Source organism: Protobothrops mucrosquamatus, unplaced genomic scaffold, assembly GCF_001527695.2.
Source record: "Protobothrops mucrosquamatus isolate PMUCROS unplaced genomic scaffold, P.Mucros_1.0 scaffold873, whole genome shotgun sequence".
Taxonomy (NCBI): Eukaryota; Metazoa; Chordata; class Lepidosauria; order Squamata; family Viperidae; genus Protobothrops; species Protobothrops mucrosquamatus.
Genome location: NW_015387127.1, coordinates 358,467 through 376,490, shown reverse-complemented (window position 1 = coordinate 376,490; position 18,024 = coordinate 358,467). Strand labels below are relative to the sequence as shown.

The 18,024-nt window shown below is 47.0% G+C and overlaps 1 protein-coding gene across 1 annotated transcript in view; it reads left to right on the top strand.

The window, feature by feature from the left end:
- CAPN15 (calpain 15) overlaps positions 1-10,474 on the top strand; it is a 66,473-nt gene extending 55,999 nt beyond the window's left edge. Inside the window, exons 6-12 of the mRNA XM_015819199.2 lie at positions 1,937-2,062; positions 3,707-3,859; positions 5,043-5,204; positions 5,413-5,639; positions 6,608-6,774; positions 7,406-7,584; positions 10,297-10,474. Coding sequence (XP_015674685.2) covers positions 1,937-2,062; positions 3,707-3,859; positions 5,043-5,204; positions 5,413-5,639; positions 6,608-6,774; positions 7,406-7,584; positions 10,297-10,474 — 1,192 coding nt within the window. The remainder of the gene's footprint in view (positions 1-1,936; positions 2,063-3,706; positions 3,860-5,042; positions 5,205-5,412; positions 5,640-6,607; positions 6,775-7,405; positions 7,585-10,296) is intronic.
- Positions 10,475-18,024: the final 7,550 nt, after the last annotated feature.

The window sequence follows — 18,024 nt, the reverse complement described above, 5'->3', positions numbered from 1 at the left end:
AGTGAACTGTCGTAAGTCAAGGACTACCTGTAGTTCACCACCAGGACCAGGGAATGCAAGATGGACTCTTCCCCTCAAAAAGAAAATCTGTTTCCATTAGAGCCAGGGGTAGACAACCTTGGCTCTTTTATGACTCATGGACTTCAACTCCCAGAATTCCTGAGCCAGCATGGCTCAGCTTGGAAACCTCTCCCTTTCCCCTCAGCATGGCTGGCTCAGGAATTCTGGGAGTTGAAGTCCACGAGTCATAAAAGAGCCAAGGTTGCCTACCCCTGCTCTAGGTCTTTAGGCAGCACAGGGACCTCCAAGTTGACTGAAGATGTGAAATCTAATTTGCTCAAATCAATGCTGGGTACGGGGCCCATCGAAAAGAAACTGGTCCTGCTTCCTTCACGATACTTCAAAACATGAGGAGAAACCACTGTTGTGTGTCCCTTTCTGAACAATCCAGTTGGCCTGTGCCATGATTGGCAGGTGTGTCCTTCTAAACCAGGGGTAGGCAACCTTGGGTCTTTTATGACTCGTGGACTTCAACTCCCAGAATTCCTGAGCCAGCATGGCTCAGCTTGGAAACCTCTCCCTTTCCCCTCAGCATGGCTGGCTCAGGAATTCTGGGAGTTGAAGTCCACGAGTCATAAAAGAGCCAAGGTTGCCTACCCCTGGTCTAGGTCTTTAGGCAGCACAGGGACCTCCAAGTTGACTGAAGATGTGAAATCTAATTTGCTCAAATCAATGCTGGGTACGGGGCCCATCGAAAAGAAACTGGTCCTGCTTCCTCCACGATACTTCAAAACATGAGGAGAAACCACTGTTGTGTGTCCCTTTCTGAACAATCCAGTTGGCCTGTGCCATGATTGGCAGGTGTGTCCTTCTAAACCAGGGGTAGGCAACCATGGCTCTTTTATGACTGGTGGACTTCAACTCCCAGAATTCCTGAGCCAGCATGGCTCAGCTTGGAAACCTCTCCCTTTCCCCTCAGCTTGGAAACCTCTCCCTTTCCCCTCAGCAACCTCTCCCTTTCCCCTCCCTTGGAAACCTCTCCCTTTCCCCGGCTGGCTCAGGAATTCTGGGAGTTGAAGTCCACCAGTCATAAAAGAGCCGAGGTTGCCTACCCCTGCCCTAGACCCCTTGTGTCAGCGTCATCATGATCCCTCCCACAAAAAAATATATCATCCAAAAAATAGCATCTCTTCCCAGACCCCAGTTGGAAGTGGCGCAGTCCACTGTAGGTTTTTACCAACCCCTTTTTCCACAGATGTGGATTAGTCCTAAGAAACAGTCACAATATTTGTTGTGTAATCTTCAAGGATCAGGGAAGCAGGATATGCTTTTATGATCCTGGCCAGCTTTTTTTTCCCCTAGTAAACCGTGAAGAAATTGAAAAACGTAATATATTTCTGGAAAACGTAGATGAATGCCTAATTTTCAAGTCTATGGAGATTCTCAATCATCCAAGTCATGGTTGTTCCGGCGGTGCCTTTTTTAAAAGGCAATTGGACTTTGTTTTTTTTCCCCTTGAAGATGTTTTGCTTCTTATCCAAGAAGCTTCTTCAGTTTTGACTGAAGATCTGAAGAAGCTTCTTGGATGAGAAGTGAAACTGAAGAAGCTTCTTGAATGAGAAGCAAAACATCTTCAAGAAAAAAAACCCCACAAAGTCTAGTTGCCTTTTTAAAAAAGCACTTTTGGGATACCTAATTTTCAAATAAAACTAAAAGCTCTTAGGACTAAACACTTAGTCCTGGCACTTTCCAGGTGGGCTTCAACTCTCAGAATTCTTAGCAGGAGCCACCATAGCTGTGGAATAGTGGGATTTGAAGTTCTCCCATCTGGAGATCGCCACGGTTGGAAAACACTGGCCTAGATCTTTGTCCTTTGTCTCTTGTTTCTTCTCTCATACCTTCCCCACATTTTATTCCCATTTCTGTTACTCTTCAGCTTCCTCATGGGAGCATCGTGCGGAGGAGGCAACATGAAGGTGGATGATGCGGCCTATGAAAGCATGGGTCTTCGCCCGCGGCATGCGTACTCCATATTGGACGTACGAGATGTGCAGGGATGCAGGTAAACATGGCTACGCTGATGATGATTCTGGCCTCTTTGCTCATGGACAGTTTGCTTGCCTTAAAATGAGGGGTACATAGATTGAATCATTTCCAGTTATTCAAGATTGATTCGAGATTGCTGGATTTTCTTGTTTCTTCAGCTTTGTAAAGCTTTTGAATGTCTTTAGCCTCAAAACTGGTAAGAAACAAGCTAACCAGTATTCACCAATCATGGTCAGAAATAGGCTAAAAAAAGAGCTGTAGGAGGAGGATGATAGATAGATAGATAGATAGATAGATAGATAGATAGATAGATAGATAGATAGATAGATAGATAGATAGATAGATAGATAGATAGATAGATAGATAGATAGATAGATAGACGGATGGACGGATGGACGGATAGATAGATTAGAAATAATAGATGATATATATAGATATTAGAAATGCTCGATAGATATAAAGCTTGAGTATGTGTAGATAGATTAGAAATAATAGATGATAGATATAGATGTTAGAGATAATAGATGGTAGATATAGATAGAGCTTGAGTGTGTAGATAGATATGATAAATATAAATAAATATTAGAGATTAGATAGACAGACAGACCGACCACAGGTTGCCCCTCTTGATTTTAAAATGTCGATTTGCTATCGTATTCTAATTTAAAACTGAGCCATGGTTTATCGAACAAACTATAATTTCTTGCCAATTAATTACCTTTAATCTGGGTGAAGGGATCTTGGCTAAACATTGTGTGTGAATCCAAATATCAGTGGTTCAAAACAGCCATTGGCAAGAAATTTGCCAACGGGAAACATCTAAAATAAAGAAATAAATGTCTTTGGTTCAAGAATATTGCTTTGAGCACCTGCCAAATATATTCAAACCCACCAGATAATCAAATGAAACCAATGCAATAATGTAAGGTTTCTTAAATCAGGTCGTAGCCCTTTTTAAAAACAAAAACCCTTACATTCTCGCTGGCTTTCAGCGGTGTAAGCTGTAACCCTTGACACACTTTCCTGTTTAAGCACAGCAGGACTTATTTCTCAGCAAACACGCTCGGCATTCAACTCATTGTCTCCTAAGGCAGCAGATAAAATGGCTCTAATATTCGGCAGGCTGCTGCTTATTCATTCAATCCATTGTAAACTCTTTAATCTTTTGTGAAGGCAGAGCAGTGCCAATCTTCATATCTCTGTAAATGTAAGAGATGAGTAGGCAGAGCTAGGGGTGGGGGAGTTAAGTGCGTCATCAGCCTAGAATCATTATGTTGCCAGAAAGGTCCAACTCCTCGAATACCATTGACCTTTTTATCTAGGGCCAATTTAGTACTGAAGTTTAGTTGACTAGATTCTTGTGTATCTGAACTGCAACTGAACGGATGGTCCTGATCCTTTGCGCCTACCATTAATCTAGTCAACTGAGGATCAGTACTACGTTGGTGCCAGATAAGGGTCAACGAAATTCAAGAAGGGTTGGACCCGGACCGTTTGTGGCAACGTGATGATTCTAGGCAGATGACACATTTAACTCCACCTTCCCAGGTCTGCCTGCTCTTCTCCCGCAGTGAAGAGCTTATGCCTTACTCTTAGCTCAGAGTAAGAGCTAAGTAACCCGTTTTTCTCTTTTTTCCCCCCCTCCGTAAATTCCTGTCAGACTGCTGCGACTTCGTAATCCCTGGGGCCGCTTCTCTTGGAATGGCAGCTGGTCCGATGAGTGGTCCCACTGGCCCTCCCATTTGCGTCACGAGCTGATGCCCCACGGGAGCAGCGAGGGCGTCTTCTGGATGGAGTACAGCGATTTCATCAGGTATTTCCCAGCGGGAGCCAGCTGCGTCCCGGAGCTCTTGGGGTGCTCGGGCTCAGCTTTGGGATGGTGGGGTTGTGGATCTCAAGATCACAAGGTAGAAATGCCTCCTAGGTCTGTCTGTCAGTCTGCCTATCTACACACACACACACACACACACACACACTTAAGATCTATCTGTCCGTCCGTCCATCCGTCTCATCTCATCTCATCTATTTCATTATCTATCTATCTATCTATCTATCTATCTATCTATCTATCTATCTATCTCTCATGTGATATCTATCTATATTGTATCTATCTACACACACACACTCAAGCTCTATCTATATCATCTATTCTCTAATATCTATCTATATCATACCTATCTACACACACTCAAGCTTTATATATATATATCATCTATATTATCCATCTGTCTGTCTACCTACCTACCTACCTACCTATCTATCTATCTATCTATCTATCCATCTATCACAATCTATCTATTTATCTATCTCTCATCAATTTCATATCTATATATTTGTCTATTTATCTATCTATTATGTAATATCTATATCATATCTATAGACACACTCAAGCTCTATCTATATCATCTATTATCTTTAATTATGTATCATCTATTATCTCTAATTTTTATCTATATCACACCTATCTACACACACTAAGCTTTACATATATCTATCATCTATATTATCCATAGCTATCTCATCTCTCTCATCTATCTCACCTACATATATATCTGTCTATATCTATCTATTTATATCTCGTCTAATATCTATCCATCTCTATCATATCTATCTACACACACTCAAGTTTTACATGTATATATCTAACATCCATATTATCTGTCTGTCTGTCTGTCTGTCTGTCTGTCTGTCTGTCTGTCTGTCTGTCTGTCTGTCTGTCTGTCTGTCTGTCTGTCTGTCTGTCTATCTATCTATCTATCTATCTATCTATCTATCTATCTATCTATCTATCTATCTATCTATCTATCTATCTATCTATCTATCTATCTATCTATCTCTTCTGCCCGTATTGTTTTTGCAAATAACACAAGGCTGTGAACATACCTAACACACCTTCCTCCTCCTATTTTCCCCACCACAACTCCCCTGTGAGGCGGGCTGGGCCGAGAGAGAGGAACTGGCTCAAAGTTAAGATAGATGCTGGCTTCTTTTGCCAGGTATTTCGACTCCGTGGACATCTGCAAGCTCCATTCGGACTGGCACGAAGTGCGTGTGCAGGCGGCTTTCCCCAACAAGGCCAGCGGGCCCATAACGGTCACCTCACTGACGGTGCTGGAGCGAGCAACTCTGGAGTTTGCTCTCTTCCAGGAAGGCAGCAGGTGAGGCGGCAGATCCAGCCAACCAGGTGAAGAACTGAGGCTGCAGCCCTTCCTGATGGGGTTCTTCCACATTCAGCCATTGCTGGCTGGGCATCTCTGGGAGTTGAAGTCCGCCCGCCCGCCTTAGAATTGCCAAGGTTGGGGACCCTGATCTAAACGGACCCTGCCTCTGAGCTGTGCCCCCTTCTTCCCTCTTGTCCTGTCTCAGACGCTCGGACACGGTGGACAGCCACCTCCTCGACCTTTGCATCATGGTGTTCCGGGCCACCTTCATCAACGGGAGCAAGCTGAGCCTGGGACGCCTGATGGCCCACAGCAAGCGAGCGGTCAAGAAGTTTGTCAACTGTGACATCATGCTGGAGCCGGGCGAGTATGCCGTGGTGTGCTGCGCCTTCAACCACTGGACGGCCTCAGGGCCGGGGACCCCAGGCCCAGGTGACAGCAGGGGAGGGCTTGCTTGGAGGGTGGGACGGAGAGGAAGTAGGACGATGCTAGCGTCGGAAGAAAAGCCCTCTTGAATCGGGAATGGAGGACTCTCTCCAGAAGTCACTGTGAAGGGTTGGTTGTTGAATTGCAGCTCAGGGATTCAAACGGCCACAGATGTTCACAGGGTCTCCCTTTCATGAGATCTTCGATAGAAGAGAATATTTGTAGCTCAGGGATCAGCTGTGGGGTCTTTGGTGCTCTCTGAGTTTGGTGGTTTTCTTGCAGACGTTTCATTACCAACCTAGGTAACACCATCAGTGTTAGGAGGGAGTGGGGTTTGCAGGGAGGAGGAAGAATCATCCGTGGTGCTCTCTGAGTTTGAAGATTTTCTTGCAGACGTTTCATTACCAACCTAGGTAACACCATCAGTGCTAAGAGGGAGTAGGGTTTGCAGGGAGGAGGAGGAGCCATCCTTGGTGCTCTCTGAGTTTCTTGCAGACATTTTATTACCAAACTAGGTAACACCCTCAGTGCAGAGCTAAGCAAATGAGATTTTTCTCAGTGGGGTTCTTCCTTGTCGTAGCGAGAGTTTTGCACCTGGAGGCAAAGCAAGACAAAAATCTGACAAATATATCTTAATTCTCCTTAATTCTCCCTCGACATTTGCTCTTTTGGGTGAAAAGGAATTTCCCACCAAATAGTCCATTGAATATGTCAGTGTTTTACGTTGTCCTGGAAAATGTGAATTGCTGAGGAGAGCCCTTGATTCTTCAGACAGAGAGGACATTTGGATCCTACTCCCTTCCGTGCGGGTCTGGCTCTCCACAGACACTGGAGTGGACATCTGACCCTATTCTTAAGCTAGCTGAGGGATGCCATGCAAGGAGAGCATTGGATGGCAGGAAGGTATAATGCTCGGGGCGGCGTCTCCTACAACTGAATCCAGCCCTATCTCTGTATCTTTCCATCTCTCTCAGGCTCCAGCCCTACATCTACCAGTGAGTGCCCTGCCACTGAAGTCTCCAACTACATCCTGGCCATCTACGGTTCCCGCCTTGTGATGGTAGAACAGATTGAGGCCCAATCGACCACGTTGGCTGACGCCATCATTCTCCTCACGGAGAACAAGGGCGAGCGGCATGAGGTAGGTGTTGGTGACCGTTATCCTCTTGAATTTTGGATTTTAGTTTGGTGGTTCTTACTGTTGACTTTAAAAAAAAAAGAGGAAAGAAGTAAAAAGGATTCTTAGTTCTCAGTTCTCTGAGGAGTCTGGGATCACTGAGTACCCTTCTGACCAATCTATCCACTTAACCGTAGCTTAGTGTGCGGGTGTCCAACCCTGGCAACTTGAAGACCTGGGAACTTCAACTCCCAGAATTCCTCAGCCAGCCTCTTAGTTTAGACTAGGGATGTCCAGTCTTGGCAACTTGAAGACCTGGGAACTTCAACTCCCAGAATTCCTCAGCCGGCCTCTTAGTTTAGACTAGGGATGTCCAGTCTTGGCAACTTTAAGACCTGGGAACTTCAACTCCCAGAATTCCTCAGCCAGCCTCTTAGTTTAGACTAGGGATGTCCAAAACTGGCAAGTTTAAGATCTGGGAACTTCAACTCCCAGCTATCTGGGGAATTCGCGGAGTTGAAATCCACAAGACTTAAGAGTTGCCATGGTCGGACACCCCTGGCTTAATGTGATGAGTGAAATTTTTCCCAGCCTTCAGCCTGTGCACATATGACTCATTCAGAGAAAAGTCTGATTATATTTCTTTGTGGAACAGGGGCGCGAAGGGATGACCTGCTACTACCTGACGCACGGCTGGGCTGGTCTCATTGTCGTGGTGGAGAACCGGCACCCCAAGTCCTATCTCCACGTCCAGTGCGACTGCACAGATAGCTTCAATGTTGTGTCCACTCGGGGCAGCTTGAAAACGCAGGACAGCGTGCCACCCTTGCACAGGTGAGACCCCAAAAGTGCAGAATAGAAGTGCAGGTATGGCTGGTCCGATGTGCGTTCGAATGCTCAAGCCACGGAGCTAAGGAGAAGCAAGAACCCTGATCAGCCTTTGATTATTATTATTTTTTATCCCTTGCTTGTGTGTGTCAGCCTTCAAATCAGCTTTCAGTGACGGGACTTGTCCCTGCGGTTTCCTTGGCAAAGTTTTTCAGAAGTGTTCTGACATTGCCTATTTCCTAGGGTTGAGGGGGAGAGGCTGGCCCAAAGTCCCCCAGATGACTTTGTGCCTAAGGCAGGACTAGAACTCAGGGTCTCCCAGTTTTTAGTCTGATGTCTTAACCACTACTCCAGTGATGGCGAACCTTTTAGAGACCGAGTGCCCAAACTGCAATCCAAAACCCACTTATGCATCGTCGGGTGCCAGGTGGGTGTGGCCCATTGGGTGGGCGTGGTTGCGGTGGTAACGGCAGACTGGGTGGGACTAAAAAGTTCAATCAATCAATTCCAACTTTGCAAGATCTTTTTTTTTCCCGCGAAAAGTTGAAATTGACTGATTGATTGAATCTTTTCTTTTTTTTTTGCACATGGTGGCAGAGGCCTAAAGTGAAAAGGTTTTATAAAACCCAGCTGAAGGCCTAGGACTGGGGCGATGGCGCGCGTGCCCACAGAGAGGGCTCTGAGTGCCGCCATAGGTTCGCCACTACTGCACTAGTCCAGCTGACTCTTCATTTATTATATATTATTATGGTGGCGCAGTGGTTAAAATGCAGTATTGCAGGCTACTTCTGCTGACTGCCGGCTGCCAGCCATTTGACAGTTCGATTCTGACCGGCTCAAGGTTGACTCAGCCTTCCATCCTTCCAAGGTCGGTATAATGAGGACCCAGATTGTTGGGGGCTGACTCCGTAAACTGCTCAGAGAATGCTGTAAAGCACTATGAAGTGGTATATAAGTCTAAAGTGCTATTGTGCCTAAGGCAGGACTAGAAGTCAGAGTCTCCCGTTTTTTTAGTCTGGTGCCTTAACCACAAACCAAATCGGTTACTGAAACTTCGTGTGAATCCCGGCCCTATTGCTAAATCCTGATGTTCCTTCTCCCGTAATAAGAGCGTGGAAGAGAAAGGAACACGAAAGAACAGACGCTTAGCTTCCCAAGTCATTGGATCTTGGTTTTCTGAGCACTGGTTGAAAACCACCCAGTTGACTTTGTGCCTAAAGCAGGGCTAGAACTCACAGTCATTCTGGTCTGATGCCCCCAACCCACTACACAGTGCGCCAAATCGGCTCGCTCTGATGGTTTATAGTGAGCCTAATCCCTGTGAAGGCCAAAAACGTCATCTCGTTTCAGATGAAAACATCCCCTCTTTTGCACCGTTTAGCACAGACGTGTCAAACACAAGGCCCCGGGGCCAGATGCAGCCCGCGAAGTGGTTTCCTGTGGCCCGCGAAGCCATCCTGGAAACAGTGAGGGAACGGCCCCCGCTGCCTTGGCCCTGGCCCATAAAAATGAAAGGGTAGATGCTAAAGCTTGTTGCAAGCCAGTCTTCTTCAATCTCCTCCAGATAGGCTGGACTTCAGTTCTGTTCATCCACAGCTTGAGGATTATGGGGAATTGAAGTCCAACACATCTGAAGAAGAAGACATCAAAATCAGGATGTCTGCTTGAAACATGCCTTCATTTTTGATCCTGGCTTTTGTAAGGTTTTCCACCTAGCCTCACAAACTCCTCTGGGCTACTCAGGAATTTCAAAGAGCCAAAAGAAACGCCTGAGCTGAGCTTTCAGCAAAGAAAGCAACTTTATTTTGGCCAAGACAGAGTTGGGTAGCCTTCTCCCTCTTCGTGGCTGCTTAGAGCAGACATGTCAAACACAAGGCCCGGGGGCCGGATGCGGCCCGCGAAGTGGTTTCATGTGGCACGCGAAGCTATCCGGGAAACAGTGAGGGAACGGCCCCCTCTGCCTTGGTCCTGGCCCTGGCCGGCCGGGAGCCAATGTACAATTTTGTGGTGGCCTCTATGCTGAAACGCATTCAGTCTTAGCTCCACAAGGCCATCTGGAAACAGCGAGGAACCAGCCCCTGCCGCGTCGGCCCCACTCCCTGGGTGCATGCTGGGGAGGTGTCACCCTTTGTGAGGAATGAAGAAATGCACCATCGCCTGGAAGTGGCCAGCAAATGGTCCTCGCCTATTTCACATATCCGGCTTGATGGGCTCCAGGGGGAGAGGTTTCGGCAGGCAGCGGGGCGCTCTCCTCACAGCGCCAAGAGCTGAGCCGGGTGGCGCAAATCTGATGAGAAGTGCAATGCTGCCTAGCCCCCAGCCTGCCCAATTTCAGCAGGCAGCAAGGTGCAAAGCTGGCGGGCTTCGCACCGCCTGGCTCAAGTTCTCGGCGCTGTGAGGAGAGCGCCCCGCTGCCTGCCGAAACCACACCCACCCCACTCCATTCACGCCCACCCAGTAGGCCACACCCACTCTGCCCACACCCACCCAGCCCCCCCCCCTCTGAGGGAAACTGCAATGCTGAAATTGAATTTGACATCCCTGGTTTAACAGTTCTGCAAGACATTGGCTGAAAGGGGGGTTTTTTTGGCAAGGATTTTAATGATCGGATGGTCTGGATGACTTAACGTCTTCTGCAGATTCGAGAAGCTCTCTCACCTCCCTCTCCCATCCTTTCCCCCCCCTCCCCTTTTCTCTGTTTTGGTTCTCCTCCTTCAGGCAGGTCCTGGTGATTTTATCCCAACTGGAAGGAAATGCCGGCTTCTCCATCACGCACCGCTTGGCCCACCGCAAGGCTACCCAGGCATTCCTGAACGACTGGATGTCAACCAAGGGGACGCACAACCCCCTGCTCACCCCCGAGGTGGCGGGACTGCACGGGCCCCGGCCACTATGACAAAGGGCCCCCCCAACCCCTTCTCTTCTTCTGCTTCTGCCTTTGACTAGCCCCGCCTGTCTCGCGCATTGCCCCAGCCGTCCGTGCACAACCCGTCGGGATGAAGGAGGAGGACCGACGATTTCGCGGGTTTCAAACTAAGCAACTCTTCTCCTGTTCTCTGGGGTTAAGCCGGGAGCTGCTCAGGTTCCCCCCCCCCCCACTTCCTTCCCTCTCCCTCTCTTGAAAAATCCATCTCCCCTTTTTTTCCCCCCTTTCCCACAGAAGATGCACTTTATCCAAAGCTGCGGTCAGGATAGGAGAGCAAGGAAAAAAAATAATTTTTTTTTTAGAGCTGGGAGAAGGATGCAGGTTCCAGCATGCCGAACAGCCCTGAGCGCTGCCAGCTGCTTGGTCCCCGGGGACCGTGGTCCTTCGTTCCCTCAGCTGCCAAGTTATCCTACGGCTGCAACAATATACCTCTGGTGAACGTGTCTGTCTGTCTGTCTGCCTTCCCTCACGGTTCAAGGCGTCAGTCGCTGCTGGGATGGGTTGAGGAGGGGGTCGGGGTTAGCGAGGGTGCCCTGCTCCACTGACGGGGAAGGGCTGAGTTGGAGGGTGGGCTCCTTCTCCCTTCTAGCAACGATTGTCCAGTCGCAGGAGATTTATAGCAGAGGTGTGTGTCCAACTTGGGCAACTTCAAGACCTGTGGACTTCCAATTCCCAGAATTCCCCAGCCAGCACGGTCCACAAGTTTTAAAGTCGTTCAGGTTTGGACGCCCCTGGTTTACAGAGAGATGGAGTCTGCACATCCACCTGAGGAGACCTGCCTGCAGTCCACTTCACACTAGCCCCAAAGCAGGCTGCACACATAATGTACCGGCTGCCTCCCAATTGAGCAGGTGCGCTCAGCATCTGCGGGGTAGGGAGGCTGTGGTGGGCCAGGGGTGTGCTATTTCGTCAGCCTTTTCCTGGAGGGACTTGCTGCTGCATCACAACGGAGCCATAGTGAAGACACCGAGCTGGGAGCGGGGAGGTGTCTTTGCTTTGGTATCTGCCCCTTGTTCCCTCCTTGTGGCCCTCACTCCCACCCGGGCGGGCTGGGCGAGGAACGGAGGCCCACACCTCCATTGTGGTGGCCGGCCAGCTAATGCTTTATCCGCTTGGGAAGAGCAGAAGGTCTTTCATTTGTCTTTGTGTTGTGGTGTCCTTGTCGGCGTCCTTTCGGGAGGTGAAGTCCGTGTGCGTTTGTTGGGTTGCAATTGTCCTTTTGTTGCAGCTAGGGGGCGTAACAAAGGAAGTGAGCACACGGGAAGAGCGGGGCGTCCATTTCCTTGTGCAAGCTCCCTAGCTGTTAAAGAAGGAAGGGGAGCACCCCCCCCCAATGTCTGTGGTTGGCCCCTTCCCCATCACCCCAAGAAAGATAAGCCAGAAATCAGCCATGGGAGGAGAGGAAAACAGATTAGGGACTGTTTATCCCTCGGCCTTCCATGCTCCAGGTTGAGCTCTACCTGGAAGGTGACAGGTGGACACACCTGAAGACCTTAAGTGAGTTTAGCACTTTTATCTTCTGCAGTTGGACACTCAGCCTCCCATAAAGGCCTTGAGAAGCCACCGCTAGAGGTTCTTCCATCTTCCCGTGAAGGTCAGCTGCTGGGCTTCAAAGGGATCAGCCAGACTGTTGGAAAATGTCCAGGAGAAGGTTGAAGGGGAGTAGCTGAGCATCTGTGGAGTTCAGACTCGGGAACAGGGTATCCGGGGAGGGGTTTCTAGGGAAACAGGATGGGTTCAAACCCAAGGAAGCAGGGATAGTGTCCTTCTTGCCAACCCTCTTGATCTTGAGAGAGGATTGGAGGAAGTGTGGACTCAAGAACGTCGGGGCGTCATCAGTAGCAGATGTTCCCCTTTTGGTTCTGTAAAGGTTTAGGGAACCTGGAGTTTGTGGTCCCCTGTCTTAACTCACTGATTCCTGCCCCTGTCCTGATGAAGGCATCTAGAGGAGGTTTATCTCCTACTGCAGATAGGAGATAAGCCCCTTTCCTCTCTGCCTAGCCTCTGTCTAGGCAGAAGATGCTGGAGGATAGCAAGGGTGGGGCTGAGAGAAGGGGTAGACTTATGCCCTTTGCTTGAAATTTGAGGGGGGGGGCTTCACAGTGGGCCTGGAAGCAAGGGAGAATTTAGCCAGTTTGCTTGAGGTCCTTCTCCAGAGATTAATTGACATTTAGCAAGACCAAAGCGAAGTGAAATGGTCAACATTTGGCCCTAGTTGGTTTAACAAGTCAACTGGAGACACAGGCGGTGGCTGAATCTTCTCCAGAGTCTTTTATCTACCACATGGTAGAACGGCAACAATCGTGGTCATCCTTGACCGTTGGAATCTCCTGCAGAGGATGCTCCAGACCGTGCAAGCTTTAGCTTTGCTGATCACAAATGGGACAGAGCCATAGAAAGAGCATCAACTCAGGCCAGCCAGAGAAGGGGAAAAGGCGAAAGGATCTAGATATCCCTAAAAAAAGTTGTGTAAAGGCAGCCGCTGGAAATTGGGGGTTGCAGATGGTTCTCCTGCACCGTTAAATTCCATTCTTCGGTGTCGAGCGGATAAATCCCAGTTGATCGGAGAATCCTGCATTCTGTAGAATCAAAGTGATTCTCTGTTCCTGTCCCGAAGCAAATGGATGAAGAGAGCACATTTTGGCCACCCGGATGACAAATGTGGACATTCTGCCGGAGCAAAGTGGCTGCAGAAAGCTCCACATTTTCGTGTTCTTGCACTGGCTTTGGAGAAATGCAATTTAACGGCCTTTAACGGCAGGTGACCGTTGTGCATTGGGAAAAGGGTGGAGTGGGGCGAGGTTAAGAACCGCCTTTCTAGGAAATCTGACCCAACTGGTTTTGCTCACCTGTCCATCCAAAGGACACTGCCAGCCACCCGATCCTTCCAGTGTCGATACCCCTTCAGACGTCAAAGAGTTGGTGGAACTGAAATTTCCTGGCTGCAGGAAGGACTTGACCTGGAACTAATAACTCTTCTCTCCCCGCGGAGAGCTCAAGGCAGCCTCCTCGTATTTTAATAGCCATGCTTCTTCCCGGAGAACCTTGTTGAGGGTGGGGTGGGTAGGGGTGTTTAGCAATTAACACGGACGTCAAAGCTGATTTCTTTGCAAATACGCCATAACTCTCAGGAGAAGGGCTTTGAAGAGTAGGACATAGCATGGAAACCTCCAAAAGGACAGGGTATGGCTGAACCGAGGGCTAAAATGGCATTGCCAGGACTTGGGGAATGAAGCAGCAATGCCAAGCTTTTATCATACTTCCTACCCGTAGCATTGATTCCTCGCCCATATTCAGGGAGCGCGGTGGAAAGGAAGTTTTAACTTCCTCTCCCTGTTTTGTTCCTTCCACTCTTTCGCCCTCTTCGTGTCGACTCCCAAGTCGACTTCCATCCTGCCTGCTTTTCGTTGTCCCAGGTCAATGAAATGGCCCGGCTCTCTCTCCCTCATTGTTTGTTTTTGATTCCGTCCAAAAATTACGTCAGCCATTTCTGCTTTCTAAATCTTTTCTTTCTGTGTGTCTGTACGTGTGCGTCTTTTTGGGGTTCACTCTCGCTGAGCTGTGAATAATTTTTAATCATGTAAATATTGTCCACCTCTTAAGGAAAACATAGGATATTTTATCAAATTGTAAATCGAATCTGTAACCAGTCCCTGTATAATATGAATTATCCCATGAGTGGTTTTCAAGCTCAGGTTCCAAAGGACCAAATAATAATTAAAAAGTTGGTTTTTTTAAAAAAAATGGTTTGCCTTGCTCCACGCGTTTTTGGGGGATGCCGGCCTTGAAAGAGGGAAAACGGGGTGTTTACGTAATTTGTCTCCACTGTGGTGTGTTAATTACAATTTCCATCAGCTTTAATCAGCACAGCCAAGAATATTTCTCAACCTTGATGACTTTAGGCTACGTGGACTTGAACTGCCAGAATTCCCCAGGCAGACAGAATTCTGGGACTTGAAGTCCCCTCAATAATAATAATAATAATAACAACAACAACAACAACAACAGGAAGTTTCTCCTCAGTTCTAGGTTGCTTCTCTCCTTGATTATTATTATTATTGTTGTTGTTGTTAAAGTTGGAAGGGACCTTGGAGGTCATCGAGTCCAACCCCCTGCTCAGGCAGGAAACCCTACACCATTTCGGACAAATGGCTGTCCAGTCTCTTCTTAACAACTTCCAGTGTTGGAGCATTCACCGCTTCTGGAGGCAGGTTGTTCCACTGGTTAATTGTTCTCACTGTCAGGAAGTTTCTCCTTAGTTCCAGGTTGTTTCTCTCCTTGATGAGTTTCAATCCGTTGCTTCTTGTCCTGCCTTCAGGCGCTTTGGGGGAATAAATTTGCCAAGGTTGGAAAACATTGGGTTTTTTAGGCCAACACATTTGGAGGGTTACAAAGCTGAATTTGCTCAGTGTGCTAAATTTGGCTAAAACATGGGAAGTTTGTGATTAAGTATATATTTAAGAATTCAGCGGGTTCCGTCATGTTGTGTGAAACGAACGCCCCTTATTTGAACACCTGTTATGAAATGTGTCCAGCAGTCATTCTATCTAGACTTAACAAATTGGATAATTCAGTCAGTGTTTTCCATTCTCCCACCAATATTTTGTGCTATGTACAAAAGTGGCCAAAAGAGACCAAAGGAAGTGGATATAATCCTTCATAAGAGTTCTCAACTGTTATGTATTGCCTGCTCTACTCCAGAGTAAATGGAACTGGGCGAGGGAGACATGAAAAGAGCATATACTAACTAGGGTTTTAACATCACCAGAAGCATCTCACTATTCAGGGGGTGAGATACTTGAGTTGGCCACAGTTGTGCTCTTTTATAGGGAAAACAAATAAAAATGAGAGACAAGCGGATTGGGGGACGGATCTGATACATTAGACACGTAAAACCTGTACAGTATTTAGGTACAATATATATTTTGTAAACCAGAGTTAGCATAGTTGAGCTGCCAGGCCATAGGTAGGTTGACTGAAGACTCATCAACAGCAGAGGGCAGCAAAGTCCAAAGATCAGCATTAGCTGTTCCTCCATAGCCACAAATCACCCAGAAAATCAGAAGATGACATGTTTGGAAGATAGAATAACAGAATAACAGAGTTGGAAGGGACCTTGGAGGTCTTGTAGTCCAACCCCCAGCTCAAACAGGAGAAGCCATTGGGGGAACTGTAAACCCTTAGAGTAACTCCCGTCTGATACACTAATTACAATCGATGGAGTTCATCTATGGAATCCCATCTCACAGTTCTCTGCAACTCCATGAAAAGGCCTGTAGGCATCATCAGAGGTCCAATACCACGTAATTTCTGCTCTGGTGCATAGCCACAAAACACACGCCCGAATCGTCACCTGGTGTCTACTCTCTTCAGATCTGTCAGGCTTCACCCTTTCTCCCCAGATTGCATCCTCAAAGGTCAACAGGAAAAATGTTGGCTCATTTAAAATGGAAACTTCCTCACCACACATGAAGCCATCTGGGGTGGAGACCCTTGCAGGTGCTGCAGTTAGATCAGAGAGCAAATGGGTACTGGGCCTTCTCTGCAGGGGTTTCTGAGGTCCAAAACACACACCTCCTAAAATAAGATCTAAGAAGGACCTCCAAGATCCCTTCCATCTCTTGTTATTCTGTCATCTTGGCCATTAAGATTAGGAAAAGCAAGTATTTACATGACAAGGTTCCAGATGATGTTTCAACTATTTGGGTTGGTTTGCTCCAGTTTTACATCTTTTTTTGTGAGCCTTTTAAAGCCTTTGAATCATTTTGGAAATAGGCTTCCCTGGGTTTGCTCAGTAAATCAGTTGCAACTTTAGCAAACCTTATTGTCATGCTTCCGAATCAAGGAGCTTTTCAAAGAACTTTGAGGCATTGTTTACATTAAAGAATCTTTTTATTGCTACATAGCTTCTGCACGTACATAGTGTAGCCAAAATCTGAATTCTCCTTCCCCCAATCACCCGTAACAAAGCATAACTCACTCCTTCATTTAACAGTCATCAATCACGTTCTCCAATTAGTGTGAACTTTCCCTCCCGTATCTCCTCTGGTTACAACTAATCTTGAAAAATACTGTACTGAAATATTGTTTTGGCTAACTATTCCCCAAGTACATTCTTTTCCCCCTCCCTTCCCACACTAACTTTAACTCTAGAAGTAATACACAGGTTAAATAGAGAATGTCGGCTTCTTCATATGTTGTCAAGCAAGAACATCCAATGTTAGCAGCCTTGACACTTATCTTCCTTGTTCTGCTTTTCTGTTGCTTCAGCGGCCTCCTACACAACTGCAGTTCCAAAATCAGCGTTAATTTGCCAACTTTAACCCAGGTTAAACTTACAACAGTCCACCTAGGGACCGTTCGAAGTTACAACGGCACCGCAAAAGTGACCCATGACTGTTTTTTACACTTACAACCGTTGCAGCATCCCCATGGTCACGTGATCAAAATTCAGATGTCATGCAACTGGCATGTATGACAGTTGCACTGTCCCGTGTGACGACTAACGTAACCACTGCATTGATTCACTTAACAAATGGAAATGTTGGTCTCAACCGAGGTCATAAGTTGAGGGCTACCTGTAATTTGTGCGCGTTGGTTCTTAGCAGCCGGATAAGTGGATTTTCTCCGTGCCAATGAGTCCCTGACCGAGTCCATCTGTCTTGCTGACGGTGGTCCTCTTCTACTTTGCCCAGCAGTAGAGCTTTTTCCAGAAAGCTGGGCCTTTCATAATGTGTCCCAAGTAGGATAATGTGAGCCTGGTCATTTGTGTCTTGAGTGAGAGCTGCGAGTTGCTTTGTTCAGTGATCCATCCATTTCTCTTCTTGGACAACCATAGTGTTCTCAGGAGAATTCTCCAACATCAAAGTTCCAAAGCATCGACACTCTTCCTATTGTTAAAGTTTAATGCTGATACAGCCAAAAGCTGTATAGACCCTAGTTCCAGCAAAAATAAAGATCCATGCAGCGTAAGTCCAACATCAATAATTACAACGATAATGAATGCCAAGGCACATTCCAGACAGATACGCCATTGACTCTTTCATTCACGCGATTTATCATTATAAGTACATGCATCTGTAAGTCTTAATGCACCAGCTTAGCAATAAAAGACTCCCCTGAATCAAAATGTTTTAAATTTCCTGTACCTAAAATATATTACTGTTGGGGGGAGGGGAAGTCTAGTTCAGAATTAGCCCTGGCACTTTCGACACTACGTTTGGCACCCCTGCACATGATGAAGGGGAGAAAAAATTAAAATTCGTAGCAAGGAAATGCATTTTCTGGACTTTTTTTTTTCTTCCTGGTTGTTATTTCATTTGATGAAAGAGAAATTTGCCCTCCAGATTTCCTTCCAAAGGAGAAGAGAGTCTGGGTGAGCATCTCCTGAATGAAGGATGGTGTCCTTGCCCTTCTTTAGTGATGAATTGTGTGAATCTCTTGTCTTGCCCAAACATCTCTCCTTTATATGCAGCCTCTTTGGCTTCCACACTTCCATTCATAGAATTAAACAATAATCT